Source organism: Notamacropus eugenii, chromosome 5 (genome assembly GCF_028372415.1).
Source record: "Notamacropus eugenii isolate mMacEug1 chromosome 5, mMacEug1.pri_v2, whole genome shotgun sequence".
NCBI lineage: Eukaryota > Metazoa > Chordata > Mammalia > Diprotodontia > Macropodidae > Notamacropus > Notamacropus eugenii.
In genome coordinates, this window is record NC_092876.1 from 118,181,851 (window position 1) to 118,201,914 (window position 20,064).

The window sequence follows — 20,064 nt, forward strand, 5'->3', positions numbered from 1 at the left end:
GCCATTTTAGGGTTGATGTCAGGAAAACTTCCTAATTATTAGAGCTATCCAGAAGTGGAATGGGAAGCTTCAAGTGGTAGCAACTTTTCTCTCCTTAGAGAAAGTTAAGCAGAAACTATATGGTCACTTATCAGATACATTATAGTGGGAATTTCTTCTCTGAATGAGTTGGGCTGGATGACCACTGAAAGACCTTCTACCTCAACTTCTTTGATTTTGTGGAAGCCTTGTACCAAGTTTGTACCATGGGAAAAAGAAAGAAAAAAAATTCTTCAGAATACACTAACATTATTTCAAGGATGGAACACAGTTTATGTAAGGACATGGTAAAGGACCTGAGATTTCTTAATCTAGACAAAAACAAATGATTTGACCATTAGAACTCTACAACAGATGCTGAGGGATTTCTGTGTTGGTACTTTCTCCAAGGGCATGAGCCCATGAGGCAAAATGGATCATCTTTTGCAATTGCCCTCCCTACATGGATTTCCATGAGCATTCTAGTTTCCAGCTCCTACTTTATAGGATAACAGGATTATAAAGCATGTAACTAGAAGGGAATATTTTTATTGGTCAGTAAACATTAATTAAACACCTACTGTGTGCCAGGCATTGTGCTAAGCTCTGGGGATACATAGGATCATAGACATAAAACTGAGGAGGTGTCAGCCACCCTCCTCATTTTATAAGACAAAACTGGAGCTTTAACAGGCAAAGAGACTTTGAACCTAGGCCCGAGGACTCAAAATGTACTGCTGTCTCTTTTCACTCTGACAAACTGCCTTTCCTTTCTTTTTGCTCCCATTGGGGTTAGGCCTGTTACCTTCCTAGTCAACCTTCCATTATGGTTATACCAGCTTTCCCTAGTAGTCCCTCAAAGTTGATAGCAAGAATGACCAAGTACTGGTCTGAATCTCACTGGAGCTTCTCTATATTAATGGGTTGGATTCATTTGTTGGCATATGGGCATTCAACTTTTCCAGAGTTGGGACTCCCAAGAAGCAGCATGTTACAGAGGAAAGAGCACTGAATTAGGAGTCCAATGACTTGGATTCTAGGGCCTTGGTTTCTCCATTCATTAACTGTGTGTTCATAGCATTCCATCTCTGAAACTGTTTCTCCATCTCTAAAATGAGGAAGTTGGAGTAGATGATCTGTGAGGTTCCTTCCAGCACTTAGCACAGTACCCAGTACATTGCAGGTACTTAATAAATGTTTATCTGTAAGATCTTATGATTCAGTTTAGATCACAAAGTAAATGGCAGAACTGACAGTGATCTAGGAGTCATTGTCACCACTCAAAGGTCCATTCTGTCACCTCTTTTTGTGTGTGTGCTACCTCTGGGACTAATATGATTTTTCTAACCCTGCACAATACATTAACTCTGTGGTTTCCCTTGAATGTTTCCTTGCATGGTTTGATTGTTTCAACTGAGTAGAGAAAGGCAAAATGTATCATTTATAAACCTATACAATGCTTCCTTCTCTTTTTTCCAGATGGACAACTGAGGACAGATATTTGATAACAACTCTGAGAAATGCATTGACATATCTATCACAAAATAATTGCCGAGCAATAAAATGAGTGTTTTCTATAAGACCAGTACCTACTGCTTTCACATTTTCTTCTCATTTATTCAAAGTATGAAGTATCCTTAAGTAGAGAGCAAATTGATACTGTTATCATAGGTGTGGGAACTCCCCCAGTTGAGACAAATTGCAACCCTTCCTAACTTATATTTTAGGTAGCTGTCCAAGATTCAGTGGCAAGTGATTAGTGCTTTGGACTTGGAGATAGGAAGACCTGAGTTCAAATGAAGCCTCAGTCACTTATCAGATTATCCCATTATAGCTAGTATAATGTTAATTTTAACAAAGTAAGTGATTTAACCTTTCCATGTCTCTGTTTTCCTGTTTGTAAAATGGAGACAATAATAGTACCCAGGGTTGTTATCATGTTAAGGATAATTGGAAGATCTTCCCTGCCCCTTAATAGGCCCATGTGACCTGTTCTGAGCTTTGGTCCAGCCCATAGACTGAGTCATGTGAAGTCCATGGTGGGAGAAGCTTGCTGAATAGGTGGAGCAGGAAGGGTGCAGCAGGAAGGCAGAGTGAGGTGGAGCTGAGAGAGAGCAGGCAGAGCAGAGCAGAGCAGCTAGCATGAGTGAGAGAGGGAATGATTTTGCCTGAGGTAGCTTGTTTGTGGGGAAGCCTGATGGAGGGAAGGCTTGGGGATGGTGGTCCTCCCTCTACTGGTAATGTGTACAGACTTTCTTGTTACAATGGTGGAATTGGCTTTCTGGTATCTGAATAAATATCTTGGTTTTGTCTTTGAGGAAAAGAGTTTATAGTTTGTAAATTTACCCTGGAAAAACGCCTGCATATCCATGGAGGCTGCTGTGATTTTCAGATTGGCGCTACAGTTGCTGAGGATAAAATGAGACAATATTTAAGTGATCTGCAAACTTTAAAATGATACATACATGCTAGTTATTATTAAATTAATAGTCAGGTATTGTTAAATATTATTATTAAATGACTTGTCAGTAGTCACATAGTTAATATGAGTCAGAAAGACATTTTGAATCCTGGCTTTCCTGACTACCAATCCAGAGCTCAATTTATTATGGCTTTATGTTGCTCAATTGCATCTATACTTCTTTCACTATGGAGCATATTTTTCAGACTGGGTATTAAATCTAACCCAGCCTAATTTGCCTGTTGCTAAAATGTATGTGTGGTGATAGAAATTCCCTAGGCTTTTAGGTAACCTTAAGATGCAGTTGTCTCATTTGATTTAAATAAAGTATAATGAAAGAAATGATTATTTCTCTTGTATTAATACCAAGTTATTGAATTAGGAAAATGGTTTTTCCTCTTTTCTATTTCCTTACTTAGAGATCAGCCTCTGTTAGTTTTTCAGGAAGCCTTTGAAGTGCAGGGCTGATAATGAGATGGAAAACTTAGATCTGATTGAAAGGTAAGAAAAATTCTAGTTTAGGTGAATTGGTGGATTCTGGCCATTTGTGTTTTAGTCAGACAGGTCTGAGTGGAAGTAGATTCCCCCTTTTGTCTAGATTACCCTAGATGAGTTGGTATGGGTATAGATAAGTCTCTTTGACTGAGTAATCAGTCACATCTCCAAACCCTATAAGAATAAGCCCATCTCTCATTAAAATATTAATTCTCTCCAAAGGCATATAAACACTGAGTGGGTTCCATAAGAAATTTTTGTTTTATGAGAGATAGCCAAATGACCATCCTTTCATTAATTATCCACTAGCAGTAATTAATAAAATGATTAATTACCCAGAACTTTTTATGCATCACATGTTGCAATTCACATCCACAGACATTCATAGATTACACACCCCCCTCTAGAGACAGACCATCCAATTTAATCCCCTAATCTTACAAATGAGCAAACTGAAGTCCATGGAAGCTAAAAGACTTGACCACAACTGTGATAGTCAAGGATAGAATCATAGATTCAAAGGTGGAAGCAATCTTAGAGGTCATCTAGCCCAAACTCTTCATTTTATAGGGGAGGAAACTAAGGTCCAGAGAAGTTAATTGACTCGCTCAAGGTCATACAGGTAGTAACTGGGAGAATCCACGATTAGAACTTGGGTCCCCTTAACTCCAGATCCCATAAAAGTCTAATGAATGTGGAATACTCTCTGGCATGTTCTGCTAAATTTTCAGTGTGAGCACTTACCCCTCAGAGAAGGGCACTCTCAATAAATCAGGATTTCATTGAGTATTTTATTGTCTGGATTGAAAGTAGTAATAATGCCAATTAAACTTAGGAATGTGTATATGAATATCTTCCCCCTCTCATCCCCCAGCCAGTTGTTAAACATTTCCCAGAATCCCTTGAATTGTTCTATAAGCATTTCTTGAGCTCAGCTGGAATTCGGGAGAGGGCTCAAGGAATGAAGTCATCACCATCCTGGAGGTCTGGCAGTGAGACACTAACAATAATGATGATAATGATGATGATAATTCACATTTGCATAGTGCCTTAAGGTTTGCAAAGTGCTTTCCATCTATTATATCATTTGAGCATCCCAATTCTTCTGAGTGTTATACTGGAAAATGGTGGAAATACACAATGTAGATGAGAAACCATGCCTGCCCTCATGGAGCTCTCAAGTATGTGAGCAAAAAAACCATGGGGTTTTAGCTTAAAAGGAAGACAGAAAGACCTTGAAGAACCAGGAGCAATAATAATGACTCACATTTATATATTTATTTACAAAATGAATTATGCACATTATTTCACATGATGAATTAAAGGAGTTTTACCTTTTTCTTAGTATCTCTGGCCCAGTGACTTGCCCAAGGTCACACAGCTAGTGTCAGAGGTGAGATTTGAACTCTGATCTTCTTAATTCCAGGCCTAGGGCACTATTCAATGTACTAGGTAGCTGCCATGGTTACTACTTTTGTGTCCTTGGTTAAGTGAATTTCCATCTTTGCACTTCAGATTTCTTCTTCCATAAAATGAGAGAGTAGGACTGGATGACCTCTTAGGTGCCTTCCATCTGTATATCCTATGGTATAGTCTATGACTAGTTAAGATATCCCAGCAAGTGCTAGAGTTGGAATTAGAACCTAGATCTCTTGTCTCAACTTCCAATGCTATCCAGCACAGTGAATCACTCTTCCTAAATAACATTTTAGGCAGTTGTCACTGAATACCCCTTATTTGTTTTTCTTAAAGATGACTTAGAGCTTTCCCTTCTGACTCTGGATTCACAGAAGGAGAGATAATAATCCAATATTTCCATCATGATTCACTGAGAAAGTCAATATTCGTATTGCACATCCAATTCAGCAAATATTTATTGAGTGGTCACTATGTTCAAGGGACTGTGATGGCCTCCATGGGGGACAGAGTAGGAAGACTTACTAAGATGTTCAAGACATAATCATTGCACAATTCCTGCAAGACCAAAACCCCCATGCCTGTGAACAGTTACAGTACAACACAAAATGAAGCACAGAATGTAAGCCAAGCTGATGTCTTTAAGGGGTCACCCATCATCCCGAAATCAGTGATGAATTGAGTCAGGAATTCTGAGTTTTCATCCTAGCAATGATACTCTATATAATATTCTAGCTTTGTGTAGCAGCAAGCACCTCAGCATACAAAGGAGGGCCTGCTGCACAGGTTCTTAGATCAACTTTTCTAAAAGGAAAGCAACTTTTGAGAGGTCAATAATCTTCTTTAATTACAAAGAAAATACAAGCAGAGAAATAAAGGCCAATAAACAGGGCTTCTAACTGTCTGCCATAAGCAATACATACATCACAGATCAACAGACAGATCCAACTGTCTGGCCATTACATACATACATAGTTACCAGAGAGAGAAGCACCAGCATCTGGGTTTTCAAAGCCCCGGGGGTGGGGGGTGCTTGGTGCTTCTTAATGGCTACCCAGAGTCTCATCTGGCACATGAACCTTCTTCCAAAGAAGACCCCAAAGCAAAGCCTCACCTCCAAGTGTGTATGTGTGTGTGTGTGTGTGTGTGTGTGTGTGTGTGTATGTAAGCACTTTTCAGAGTCAAAAACCATCATGACCCTCATGATCTAGTACCTCATTAATTAACAAAAGGTGTGGGCCTTCCTACAAAACAAACATCCTCTAATCAAGCTCCCCTTAATGACCTCCAGGTGAGGCCTATTAATGGGCAGGGATGATCTTTAATTAAAATTACACTTTGTTGCATTGGACAGGTTTGTAGCTTAGGTGCTGGGCTTGAAGGCAAGAAGATCTGGGTTCAAATACCACCTCAGACACTGGGACCCTTTAGTAGGTCACTTAAATTCCTGGGTGTCAGTTTTTTCATCTGTCAAATGGGATTGTTGAACTGATTTTTTTTTTTTTTAGGGTCCTATGTTACTTCTCCTCTGATCCTCAGTTGGATGAAATGGCCCCCTTACAACTCTTATACTCTGTGTTCTGTGTTCTAATATTCTATGTCCAAAGGTCCCTTCTCTCTCTAGTTTTCTGTGTTCTAATATTCTATATTGTAAGTTCTCCTTCCAGGTATAAAATTCTTTCTTCTAGGTTCTCTTCTAGTTCTAATATTCTGTTTTAAGTTTCCTTCTACCACTAGCATTCTATGCTCTGATATTCTATATTGTAACTCCCCCTTTCAGCTGTAACATTCTTTGTTCTAGAGTCTCTTCTAACTCTAATGTTACATGTCCTAGGTTCCTTTCTAGTGCTAACATTCTATATCCTGCATTCTAACATTCTGATTCTAAGGCTCTTTTCAACATTGTTCTTTTATCACATTTTGTGGTTTCTTCCTTTTAAAGGAGGAAAGTTTTCTTTTCCCTTGGAATGCATTCCTCAGTATGGTTTCCCCATGATACACAATCCTCAGTGATGCAGAACACAGCTCTTTCTAGGATGTAGATTTTCTCCCCTATTTATTTACATATTTATTGCCTCATCTTCGCTTGGCTGCCCTTAAAGGGAACAGAAGGTACCATGAGCCCAAACAGTTGTAAGAGGAACTCTTTGAGGCTACATTTCTTTCTAGTTATTCAAGCTGAACAAGTGCATGTTTTAAACTTCTTGGGGGGAGAAAAGGAGATGGTCTGCCTGAGTTTGTTTTCCCCACTCCAGAAGGCAATCAGAAAGAAGGTTTCCAACAGTTCTATCCCATGCCCTTTCCACAATTCTCAGCTCATCCAGAGACTTACACTCTGACACTATGAATTCTTGATGCAGGCCTGTCAGGATGCCAGGTATTGGATTGAAGGGTTTCATGAATGAGTGAATTGTACTTTTATCCAATTCCAGCAACTTCCCCCTTTCTACAGGCATAACATTTTCAAAACTTTGGTCTGTGGGACATCCTGATGCATCGACAGTAGCAATGACATCAAAGGACTTGGGTTAGAATCCCAGCTCTGCTGTGTGACCCCAGACCACTCATGTTTCTTCTCTGTTTCATTATCTATACAACACATGGTTTGGATTGACCTATAAGGCCCTCTTTAGCTCTAAATCTTAAGAGTTGGCCATATGTGAGGAAGATTAACCTTTAGGACAGTAGGTTGGAGGCAAAGGGGTACAATGGAAAGTCAAGCTGAATTTAGAGTCCTGTGACATGAATTTCAATCCTGGCCAAGTTCTTTACTATCTATATCACCTCAGACAGATCCCTTAAGCTCCTTGTGCTTCAGTTTCCTCATCTATAAAATAAGCTTGGACCTGACGATTTCTAAAGTCAATTCTAATTAACTCTAAGCATCTGATGCTATGATCTAGGTTCCAGCATTCACACAATGGCTCCCCAAATCACCAAAGACTCATATTTAATCCCTTACTTATTATCCCTCAGTATGCTGCAGCTGTATGATGGGAGAATTGGATGAGATTCTAACCCAACTCAATCATGTAGAGGCTATGTTATGTTGGACAAGACATGCAACCTTTCTGAGCATCATGTTTAAAATGGAAATACATAACTTGAAATGTCTATATTGTAGGCTTATGGTGAAGAAAAGGCTTTGGCAATCTGAAGATGTTAAAGAAATAGGGGCTGTTTATTTTTTTCTCCATTGTCCAACATTTTCTAAAATGAAGTTTATTTCAAAAAGTTATTCAAACTCGTTTTGTAATGTAATGAGTTAATGGTTCATCAAATTTTCCGCGTATTTCCCAGTGTCCTGTGGAGGTTGCAGTTTTGAAAGGAAGCATGTATTGTTGGCTTTCATTCACTAGTCAGCAAAAATTTAGTAAACCCCAATTCTAGCAAAGTCTTATTACTTCAGACTTCACTGATTTGGAAATTTGTAACGATCTGGAAAGAGACTAGGATGAAGTTTGTTTTTGGTTAGCAAAATCTGCTTCAAAAAATGGTATAGATTAATAAACAAGGTTGCTGGAAGATGCTGAGCACATATAAGATACTATGCTATTTTCAGGTTATAACAGTGATTGTTAGTGTTTTGATGGGTAGGGCTTTTCTGATTTGTCTTTGTATCATCATCCTCCTTCCCTTCCCCCCTCCTCCCAGGAAATAATAACTACATTTGCATATTGCTTTTAAGGTTTGCAAAGCACTTTACATGTTTTATCTTTTGATCTTCACAAAAACCCTGGGAAGCAGGTAATATTATTATCTCCAGTTTACCAAGGATGAGAGAAGTTAAGTGCCTGGCCCAGAAACACTGCTAGCAAATGTCTGAGGCAGGATTCCAACTCTGGTCTTCCTGACTCAAAGTCAACGCTGTCCTATTTTGCCTATAACAGGCATTCAGTATATATTTGTAAATATCAATTTAAGGCTGTCAGAGGTGAAGCAAGTATTTACAACAAGATTTATAATACAAATTATTTGTCTTGACAAATGTTATCTCTACACACATTGAGGACATTTTAAATGCTACACTGCAACATTTCTCAAGAGCAGCCTATATTCTAGAGCAGTTGAAATGTAGTAAACTAGGAGCCTCACTCTGGCACTAATTAGTTTTGTGACCTTAGTCAAGTCATTTAACTTCCATGTACTTCATTTCCCTGACCCATAAGTCCCTCCCAGTCTTTTGATTTCGGTCCTCATAAATGTATTTTGAATACTCTACAAAATGTGAATTTAATGGAATTTACATCAACAGTCTTCATTCTGGCTGATCCCTCCTTGACTCAGACAGTCATTCAAAGGCTGGAGTTACTTAAAAGTTGGCATTGGTGAACCTCCCAGGGCCAGGATCACCTCTGGTACTGTGAATCTATCTCTGTGCTCCCGGGTACAGTAAACAAGCAATTTTTAAATGCCTACTCTGTCCCAGACACCATCCTAAGCACAGGGATACAAAGAAAGGCAAATTGGCCTCAAGGAAATCATACTCTAATGGGGGAGTCATGCATGCAAATAGCTATGTACACATAAGATATATGCAGAATAAATGCAAACTAATCTCAAAAGGAAAGCACTGGGGAGGTGGTGTACTGGAGGAAATTATCAAGGAGACAAGTATGGGGAATGCCTCCTATGCAAGGTGGCATTAGAGTGGAAGGAAGCCAGGAAAGCTAGGAGGCAGATGTGAAGCAGAGGAAGGAGGGTACTTCTGGCATAGGGTACAGTTAATGCAAAGGCACCAAGTTGGGGAGATGAAGTATGATGTGAGAGGAACAACAAGGAAGCCAGTATAGCTGGATTAGAGAGTGCACCAAGCCAGGTGTAAGAAGACTGGAAAAGTAGGAAGCAGTCAGACTGTGAAGAGCTTTAAATGCCCAACAAAGGACTTACTGTTTGATCCTGAAGGTTATAGGGAGTCATTGGAGCTTATTAAATAGGGGATGGGGGATAACATGGTCTGACCTAAACTTTAAGAAAATTCCTTTGGCAGCTAAATGGAGGGTGGATTGGAGTGGGGAAAGTCTCCAGTCAGGGAGGCTAATTAGAAGTCTGTTGTAATAGTCCAGGTGAGAGGTAATGAGAGCCTGTACCAAAGTTGCGTGTAGCTGAGTTGAGAGATGGGAATATTTAAGAGATGTTGTGAAGCAGACAAGACAAAATTTGACCGCATTGTTTATGTAGGTCAAGAGAGAAATGATGACATCCCTGAAGCATGAGCCTATGAGCTCTTATGGAAAGCACCCTTTCATCTCCCAGCTGCTATCATCATCATCATCATCATCATCGTCGTCGTCGTCACCATCATTCTCCTCCTCCTTCTCCTTTTTTCTTCTCCTCTTCCTCTTCCTCTCTTCCTTCTCCTTGTGCTTCTCCTCCTTCTCCTCTTCCTTCTTCTCCTCTTTCTTCTTTTTCTTCCTCCCCTTCTCCCTCCTCTTCCTTTCCCTTCTTCTTCTTCTTGAAAAATTACCCACCTTGGTTATATTAAGGAGGAACATGAGTGGCTATATGTGTATATGTGGGTTATATATATGTGAGTGGACAAGTCAAGTAACATGATTAAATTTGCTTAAAAGCACATTTGTTTGATATAGTGGAAAACTTGATTTGAAGCTGCTATTCATTGTGCCATCCTCTCTAAGCCTCCATTTCAAATCATTCCTACCCTTAGCCAAATAACTAAAGTCCTATTACTAGATAATTCTCTGTATATAATTCTTTAGTACTGTTGAATTAGTTGGAATGAACTTAAGGACCATAAAACCTTTAAAGATGGAATGCTAGATTCGGGGTTGGGAAGACCTGGGTTCAGATGACACATTTTACCTACATGACCATGGTTGTAAAGTTTAATTTCTCAGAGTCTCAGGGTAATAAGTCTCTTCACCTCTAGGAGCCTCAGGCAACACTCATTTACTAAGGTGTATAGACTGATTCAATCACAGTTCTTTGCTTGTGAATAAAAAGAAAAAAACATGATTTTAAAAATAGTTCATAATTAAAACATTTTTCTAATTCATGTCAGGGAAGCTAGGTAGCACAGGGGCTAGAGCACTTGCTGGAGTCAGATCAGAGCAAAGGTCAGAAGGACCCGAATTGAAGTCAACCTCAGACACTTTTGCTTGCTGGGTAAGTCACTTAACCCTGTTTGCCTCAGTTTCTTCATCTGTAAAATGAGCTGAAGAAGGAAATGGCAAACCACTCCAGCATCTCTGCCAAGGAATCCCCAAATGGAGTCCCGAAGAGCCAGACACAATTGAAACAATTTGAGCAACCAAAAGTCTTTTTGCAAAGCATAAAATGCTACATAATTTTGATTTATTTAGGTAGTGTGTGGGTGGATCAGGGTGAGGGTAAGGGGAGAGGTATGATTAAGTGATTGTAATACCAGTAAGTCAACTTTCTAGAAAGGTTTAAAGTTTAGGAAGCTCTGCCCTTTGAGGTTAGTAGTGCAAGTATGATTATTTTACAGGTAAGAAAAGTCAGGTTTGAGGAGCCTAAATCATTTGTATTTACATCCTCAAAGTTTAGCATAGTGCCTGGCACATACAAAGTGCTTTATAAATGTTTATTTTTCACTTCTTAAGTGACTGGTGCAGGGTCATTCATCAAGTTACAGTGTGGATCATTCGATAACATATAAGCAAGAATTAGCTGTGTATTTCACACCCATGGTTGTCACTCTCCAGCTGTTGAGAAGAGTATTTGGACCTGTCATTTCAGTCACATGGAGTTTACCATCAACTTCCCACACACCCATCAGAAGGCTAATCATTGTCAGCTTATGTTTCGTGATAAATGAGTAGGAAGCACAATCTCAGTCCAATCACCAGACTGGAAAAACAAGGAGAGGGAGAAAATCCCATGTAGGGCTTCAGTACTGTTTGGCTAAGACACAAATTAGGAAAACTCTGACAATCCAACGTACAGATCCTGGAAAATTACAGTGTAGAACAGGGTTGCCCCACACTGGTTTTGTTCAGTTGTTTCAATCATATATGACTCTTTGTGACCCCATTTGAGTAGTATATCTTGGCAGAGATACTGGAGGTGTTTGCTATTTTCTTCTCCAGCTCATTTTACTGATAAGGAAACTGAGGCAATCAGAGTTGAGTGACTTGCCCAGGGCTGCACAGCTAGTAAATGTCTAAGGCTGGATTTGAACTCAAGAAGATGAATCTTCCTGACTCCAGCTTCAGCACTCTACCCACTGCACCTCCTACCTGCCCTTACCCCACACAGTTTCCACTAACTCTCCCAACAAAGTAAACTTGTCTTCTTACAAGAATAGGTCTAATGTACTCTCTTATTAATTGCTGTGACATTCAAGAAGGATTAGGCCTTATGCTTGACCCCAGAGAGCAGTGTGGGGAGGTTACAGAGTGGCAAATATAGAGCCCATGTAAGGAAAACCTTCTTAATGACTAGAGCTGTCCAAAAGGGTAATGGATGACCTCAGGAGATTTCTCATCACGAGAAGTCAAGCAGAAGTTAGGTAATAATATAGAACTTTTGTTTGGGAACAAATTGGCCTACATAACCTCTGAGGTCCTTTCCAACTCTGAAATTCACATTCTATTTTCTGCACCTTCTGAGCTGTGAGTAATTTTCACCATTTAGGGATAGAAATTGATGAATGAATTAATCTGTCAATTAGTAAGCACATATTAAGCACCTATTATATACCAGGTACTAAGTTAGGTCCCTGAAATACAAAAATTAAAATTAAATGGTCTCTGCCCTTAAGGATATTGTATTCTATCTGGAGAAACAATCTGTACACGTGTGGTATATGTTCTAGTTTTATTCTCTCTAGCACTTGCTCAAACTCACAGGTCATGTCTTCAGAAGGTAGCTAACTACCCATCCTCTCAGGGCTCCAGGAGAATCCCAGAGGTATAGGAGTAAGTTTTTCATGAGCTCCTACTGGTGTGCTTCCCAATATAATTTTACCAGTTGATATCTCCTCAGTGTCAATGAACAAATTAACATAAATTAGTTTTTACAAAATCATTCATACTGAGAAAGAATAGCAAGGACCAAAGTATACAATTTATCCCCTCTCCTGAAATCTGGGACACAGTACCCCATAAGTATTATCAATACTTGTAAAGCAATTAGCACAGTCCCTGATATATTATAGGTGTTTAATAAATTTTTGTTTCCTTCTCTCCACCACTCCCATGTACAGAGTCCAAGGGAAAGTGGTTTCCAGCTAAGAGAGCACATGTGGTAAATGGATGACTCAGAGCTCCTGGTTTCTTATCCTTTTCTCCCTTGGCAGAGTGCTTATGACTTCCTCTTTGGCATGTGTAGCTCTTTGCTGGACTCCAAAGCTTACTGACTCTGTAGCATCCTGAAGTCGCTTTTGTTAGTGTTTCTAGTTTTCCTCACATCGTTTTTTTTGGGGGGGAAAGGGGAGAAACCATTACCAGTTCTAGTGGGAAGTTAAAATTTCCTAGCACTACCCTTTGTTACTAGTTAAAAGGGCAGGGAGAGAGATTCCCAAGAACTTGGCTGGAATTACTCCACATGCCTTTGGAATACCAGATATCTAACTAGCTTGCTGCTTTATCCAACACTCATATGGGTAAACCAGATTCTTTCCCCAATTCTCTTCCCATGTCATGTCATCTCATGTCAACCAATGGCTTCATCATTCCTTCCCAATTGATAATGGGTTTTTTTGCCCCTACTATATGCTTTTGGTTGGTTCCATAACAACGTCTAGAAATTTTTCTCAGTCACTTTATACCTGTGATTGACTGAATCTGTAACTCATAGAAAAATATACTCTTACCTGATAAAGATATCAGGGTCTAGGACATTGGATTAATTATAATAATTATTGGTTAGTTATATAATAATAAATGGTTTGGGGTGATTTAGTGACTTACTGATTCAATCACCAAGTTAAGCCTTCTGTGTTGATTCGAGTGAACCTTTACATAGTGAATTGATTGATTCAGTAATACAAGTAGAAGCAAAGCAAATGTAAGATAATTGTGTTGGATTGGCACAAAACATTAGAAGGGGAAGGAATCAGGGAAGGCTTCCTGTAGAATTTGGCACTTAAGCTGAGTTCTTAAGGAATCTAGGTCATTCAGAGAGGCAAAGGTGAGGAGGGAGGGCCTCTCTGAGAAGGAAGTTACTGAAAACTGGTTCTTCAAAGGCAGAGAGATGAGAAATGGAATGTCATGTGTGCAAGATTAGCAATAAGGCCAGGTTGGCTTCCCCTCTAGAGTGGATGAAGGGTGTATAATAATGTGTAATATGTCTTGAAGTAGGTTGGAGCCAAACTGGGAAAGCCAAACATAGGAAGAGAGAAGGAAATGTTTCCCCACAAACCTGGAGATTGTGCTAGAATGTTAAAAGATCAAGTACCTTTTCTTCCAAATATCTAGGATTCTATCAATTTTCTGTGCTGCCTCCATAGCCTCTGTATATGGCATATGGTAAACCTCTCTTCACCTTAACAGATGCTTTTTATACATTTCTTTTCTCTCTCCATCCCACCCTACCTCCAAAAAAATCTTTTATCAGTTGACTTGAGCCAACTGTGCATTACTCAACATGATCTGAAAAGATATGTCTCTTCAGATACCAGTCTGAAAAAACAGAATATTAATATATTAATGAGTTTTTCCAGGATTCCCTGGGACAACCACATACAAAGACTGGTTTAATGCTCTTGGCAAATTTCCAGTTTGGCAGACCCTGACACAGCTTATGAGCCTTTGAGAATCCAGGGTCACCTCCACTGTATGATGAGACATTGAAATAGGATCTTAGTGGCAGACAGCAAAGCCCTACAATGTCCCTAATACCTTTGCAAACAGCATTTAAATTTACTTTGCATCATTGAAGTGACCCTCTACTAGAATCCTTTGCTATATTAATGTGAGTTAAGAATATTAATATTCTACTTTTCAGTCTGATGACTGAAGAGATCTATCTTTTCATCTCATGTTGAGTAAAGCATGGTAGGCTCAAGTCAGCCAACAAGCATTTATTAATATGGCAGGAGCTGGGATAACTGCTGAGGCTCCAGTCCCTCACAGAATTCACAAGGGTCAGACAACGTGTAAACAAATATAGACATATGCTAGCAAGGCAAGCTGAAAGGGAACAGTATTAGCTGATAGGGAAAGGTGTCCTAAAAAAAGTAGGATTTGAGCTAAGTCTTAAGGATGCAAGCAAAGAAGTGAGGAAGGAGAGCATTCCGGGAATGGAAAAGAGAATCATGGCAAAGAAACCAAGACAGAAGATGGAATGTTTTGTGGGGGGAAGTAAGCCAGTGCTAGCCTTAATCTCTGAAGATGTATAGCCTTAGTCAAACTGAGGCTTGTTAAAGACAGGATTGGAGAAAGGACTGGGCTCATAAGAGATCACTGGTAGCTTTGGAGAAAACAGTTTCATTTGAATTATGAGGTTGGAAGGGAGATTGAAGAGAGTTTTGAAGAGAATGAGAGAAGAGAAAACAGAGGCACCTAGTACAGATGGTAACTCCTTTCTCCAGAAATTTAGCTGAGAAGAGGACAAGAGATATCAGGAAATAGGTTGTGGGAATGCTTGAACCAAGTAAAAGATTTTGTTTTTGTAAGAATTAAGGAGACAGATGTTTTTGTAAATAGCAGGGAGAGATTTAAGTTAAAAGAGAGAATGGAGCTGCTAATAAGGGCAATATGCTGGAGAAGCAGGGAGGAGGTAAGATCTCAAGGGTTTGCCCTTGGCAAAAAGAAGAGTCATCTCTTCATCTGAGACCAGAGTGAAGGAGGAAATAGTTGTGGAAGATAATTAAATAATGGAAGATAAGGAGGAGACAAGAAGAGGATGGTCTCAATGAATGGTCTCAATATTTTTGGCCAAGTATGAGGCAAGGTCCTCCACTATGAGGATGGGAGAGGAGGTCCTGTGGGAGATTTCAGGAGAGACAAGAAAGTTTGCAACAGCTGTTGTGGAGAATAGGGTAGCAAATCAATCAGGAAGGGATAAAATGTTTGACTTGCTGCTGTTAGGGCCCAGTTGAGATTAGATAACATAAATGTGTAGTGGGCCTAACCAGCAGTTTCATTATTTCCTCCAGTTCTGTTCAGCAACACATTCAGAATAAGAGAAAAAGGAGGCATATGTTAGCAGTAATCCAGAGTTGGGATTTGGCCTGGTATGATGGGTAATGAGAGAAGCAGAAAAGGAAATCAAGGTGGGAGTATAGAGTTGAGCTGGTTGATCAAAAACAGTGAAAGGAGAGTGTAACCACTACAGAGGAGATGGTGTGAGAAGGAGCTGAGGGGGTAGATGGAATGGAAGTCATCATGCACATGAGAACAGAGTCCGGTCCTAAGACAGAGTGAAAGATGGGATGGTAAAAGATTATGATCAGATAAAGGAATTTCAGTGTTCATGAACACGGAGCTAGAACATTTGTGGGTGATGGTAAAGTCAAGGGTATGATCATCTCTGTGTGTAGTGGGGGAGTAGGTCATGAGAAAAGAGTATATTGAAGAACTGGGAAGCTAGGAGATTTGCAAAGATATCACCATATAAGTCAAAGTTCCCTAGTATGAGGGCAGAAAACAGGAAAAAGAGAAGTAGTGAGCCAGACACTTGCACAATCTGGATTGGGTGATACTGTGAACCTCAAATGAGGAGTTACTTAGTGAAGATATTAGAGGGAGAATTTGGGAGTAGCAGAGGGGAGCAAAGAATATTCCATCACCCTCACCTGACCTAAGTTAAGCATAGTTAGTGCTAGAAAGAGGGAAAGGGCTGACTTCCAGAGGGAGCTATGCATCATTGAGGACCAGGAGATTGAAGGAATGAGAAATAAAGCAGTTTATGTTAAAAGGCAGTTGCTTGAAGCAGGCATTCCAGAGAGCATAGTGGAAGGGCAGGCAGATATGGAATCATATATTGGGGGTAGGGTATATAGGTAGGTAGATGTGAAGGAAGAGCTAGAAACCTCTCGAAGACTGTAAGTTGCAAAGAAGGTGCTTATCTATGGCCACTAGAGGGAGTTTCCTCACCCAGGATTTGTCAAAAGCAGTGATATCATAGATCCAATCCCTATTCCCATCCCATTTCTAATTCAAAAGCCAACATTGAATCACTGAAGGCTTTGAGGGGCAGGGAGGTAAACATCTAGTTACAAGATATTATGGAGACGGCAGACCATAAGAAAGTGGAAGTATTAGGTGTAGACAGTCTTTTCAAGGAGTTAAACAGTGAAAGAGAAGGAGATGGAGTTATAACTAGTGGGGCTACAAGAACCACAAGAAGGATCGAGAAGACCAGAGCATGTCTGTAGGTAGAGGGAAAAGACTAGTGAAGAGAAAAAGACTGAAGATGAATTATCAGTGGAGATTGGAATGAGAGTAGGGGATGCTTGCCAGAGCAAGGTCTTAGAGGAAAAGGGTTTAAATATGGCTCTGACATTTAAGTGCTGGGTGACCATGGGCAAGTTCCTTAACTTTTCTGAGTCCCAATATCATCATCTGTGAAATGAGTATGAGAATAGCGTTTGCATAATGTACCGTGCCAGGTTGTAAGGAAATATGACAATGCCCTTCTAGAATTACTGGCTAGAAAATTGTGAGCCATGGTTGTCCTCCCCATTCTTCTTATTTATAATAGTTGTCTTCTAGAACAAAGGACCAGTTACAAAAACAAAATTGGCATGTAGATTCTAAGCTCCTTGAAGGTAGGTCTGCTCATATTTTGTGTGCCCCACCTTGCACACAGGAAATACTTAGTAAAGATTTGTTGCTTGTGTGGTTTTTATTGGAGGTGAATCTTGAACACTAAGCTGGGTGGTCGGGATGAAAAACAGTAACAAAATGGAGCTGTTCAGACAAAAGCAGTGCTCAGGCCTTCCATTTCCACTGGACCGAAAGGTTCCCTAAAGCACTCATCTGGCATTTGAAATCTCCAATTCTTTCTTCCACCTTTGCTTTCCTGCCTTACAGTTTGACAGGATGATAGGCTCTGTGAAAAATACTAATTAGCAACTCTTTCAGGGTACCCCTCCCTTTAAGGAGAATTCCCTTAAAATGTGGGCAGCTCTTAAATGGCTCAGTAGATAGAGCACAGGGCCTGGCATCAGGAAAATTCATCTTCCTGAGTTCAAACCTAGCCTCAGATACTTACTAGCTGTGTGACCCTGAGTAAGTCGCTTAACTTTGCCTCAGTTTTCCTCGTCTGTAAAATGAACTAGAGATGGAAATGACAAACCACTCCAGTATCTTTGCCAAGAAAACCCCAAAGTGGGTCACAAAGAGTCAGGCACAACTGAGTACCACCACCACCAATTCTGATTGTTGTCTGGTGGCTTTGACAAATTGTGTGACTTGTCTGTAATGAGAAATCCTCTGCAATGATGAAACAAAACCCCTGATCAGTTATGCACTTTGATCCTGGGAAGGCTGCATTTTTTTTGCTAAAGTTTCTAAGCTGCTATTTTGTCCATTTTTATCCCTTCAGAGAAGTTTGGGCACAAAAATCTTTCTGACTCTAGTACCTGCCACCTCTAAGTGCCTCACTTTCCCCATCTCTAACATGAGAGGGTTAGACATGATGACGCATAAGGTCTCTGTCAGCTCTAAATCTATGATCTTATGACCACCAAGAATTAGAACACTTCCGAGAGATGTTAAAGACCTAAGGTTAATATTTCTATTTCATCCAAAAGATGACATCCAATTTTTAAGGGGACTAAAAATCCTACCTTGACCCTGTCAGTACCAACAGTACTGATCTTATTGAACTCCTTTCAGGAGCATAGTAGAGGTTGTTAAATTCTGTCCTAAAGAGAGAGGTCAGAAATGGTCTTTCAGTCTTAGCTGTCTTAGGTTCTGCATAGGCCAGAAGGGGCTAACCTTTGTCTCAGTCCCTTCATTTGTAATAATCACTATTTCTTTATGGCACCATCATGAGAATTTTTGTTGTTGTTCAATCACTTCAGTCATGTCTGACTCTTTATGAGTCCATTTTGGGTTTTCTTGGCAACTATACTTGGCAAAGATACATTTCCTTCTCCAATGCATTTTACAGATGAAGAAACTAAGGCAGACAGGGTCACAGAGTTAATAAATGTTTGGGGCCAGATTTGAACTGAGGAAGGTGAGTCTTCCTGACTCCAGACGCAGCGCTCTATCCACTGTGCTCACATAGCTACCCATTGTGAGAATTAGACAGCTGATTTCTCTTTCCTTGGATGCTACATTTGGCTTCATATCTTTCCTATATACACTCATATTCTACCTTGTATGATAGTCGTATGAGTACATGCCTTATCTTGATCGCTAGTTTGTAAGCTTGGCAGAGGGTTGCCACCACCATGGTGTAATGGAAAGAGCCCTTGACTTAGAATCAGAACATCTGGGTTCATGTACCACCTGCCAAATAAACTAGCTGTATTTCCTTGGGGAACCCCTTGTTACCTCAGTTTTCACAACAATTTAATTGGAAACTTAGAGTCCACAATCTCTTGAATTCCTTTGGCATCCTTTTCTTCTATTCATCCTTGTATTCTTGGAGCACAGTTGTACATAGTAGGCAATCAGTAAATATTTGCTCTATTGGCTCAAATTGGATTTTAATCGCAAGCTTTTGTGTTTGACATGCTATAATCCAACTGCATGTGAGATCTGAGCTTTTTCTTCCAAGTTTTGCCTTTTTTTTTTATCCTCCACCCACATCTAATGGTTCCACCTTAACAAGGTGCCATGGATGCTGAGTGAGGATGGGGCATGGGTGCCAGTGGTGGGAAAGTGTTCTATTGGTTTATGCTTGTACATCCCAAACACCAATTACTGTCATTGCTTCCAGGGCTGATGTGTTTATCAGGATGAGTTATAAGGGAATATGTGTACACAGGCAGCGGGGATGCGGCATGACCACCCCCTGTGATGTAAAATATGAGAGTCTAGGAGGGACTGTTTTATAATTCATCAGGTTCAGCAAGTGAATGCTGTCGGGTGGCTTAGTTATAAAGGCGAGTGTGCACCGGCCGGCAGACAGGAGCGTGGAGTCCTAGCTAATCCAGAGAAGCTGCGTTGTGTGTTTGCTCGCTGCTCCCTGCTTTTGTTCCGATCGTTCTGTGCTGGGTGAGTGAGGCGGCTTTGAGATTATCATGGCTCTTTAATAAGCTTCGGGAATCTGCGGAACAGTTTGGACTCGACGCTGGCTGTCATAGAAGCGGGTTGGTGTTTGGGGGCTTTGACAAATTGCATGATTTCCCTTTAATGAGAAACCCCGGTAAAGATGAAATGAAAGCCGGATCAATTATTCACTTTGATCCTGAAAGACTACGTTGCTCGCTAAAGTTTCCAAGCTGTCGTTTTGTCCGGTTTTATTCCTTTAGAGAAGCTTGGGAACAAGTCTTTCTGCCACAAATTTGTTTTTCTTCATGGCAGAAAGAAGTCATGTAAAGGGAGGAAGGGGTTCTTTTTTTTTCTTTTTCTTTTTTTCCCCTCTAGCATTAGAAAAAGCTCCAAATTGAAGCACTTCTATACCAGCCAGGGAGCTGACTCCAACGCAGCCGGAGCGCTAGGATGCGAGGTTCGCAGAGAAAGCTTTTGTGTGGAACAGGGACTGAGGGACTGTGAATAATTGACATTGTCGAAATTAACGGCATCATCAGCCCTGTGGCTTCCGTGTGTGTGTGTGTGTGTGTGTGT

At 40.2% G+C, this 20,064-nt stretch overlaps 1 protein-coding gene across 15 annotated transcripts in view; it reads left to right on the plus strand.

Annotated features, from left to right (window-relative positions):
* The window catches only part of DLG2 (discs large MAGUK scaffold protein 2), a 1,590,913-nt gene that overhangs the window by 1,269,214 nt on the left and 301,635 nt on the right, over nt 1-20,064 (plus strand). The window contains exon 13 of one of the 15 annotated variants that reach the window (XM_072610687.1): nt 1,498-19,486. The exons of 13 other annotated variants lie outside the window; for them this stretch is intronic. In XM_072610687.1, the coding sequence (XP_072466788.1) occupies nt 1,498-1,523 (26 nt within the window). In that variant the 3' untranslated portion in view covers nt 1,524-19,486. Of the gene's footprint in view, nt 1-1,497; nt 19,492-20,064 lie in introns of those variants that run through there. One more of the 15 variants, XM_072610689.1, reaches the window with a different exon arrangement.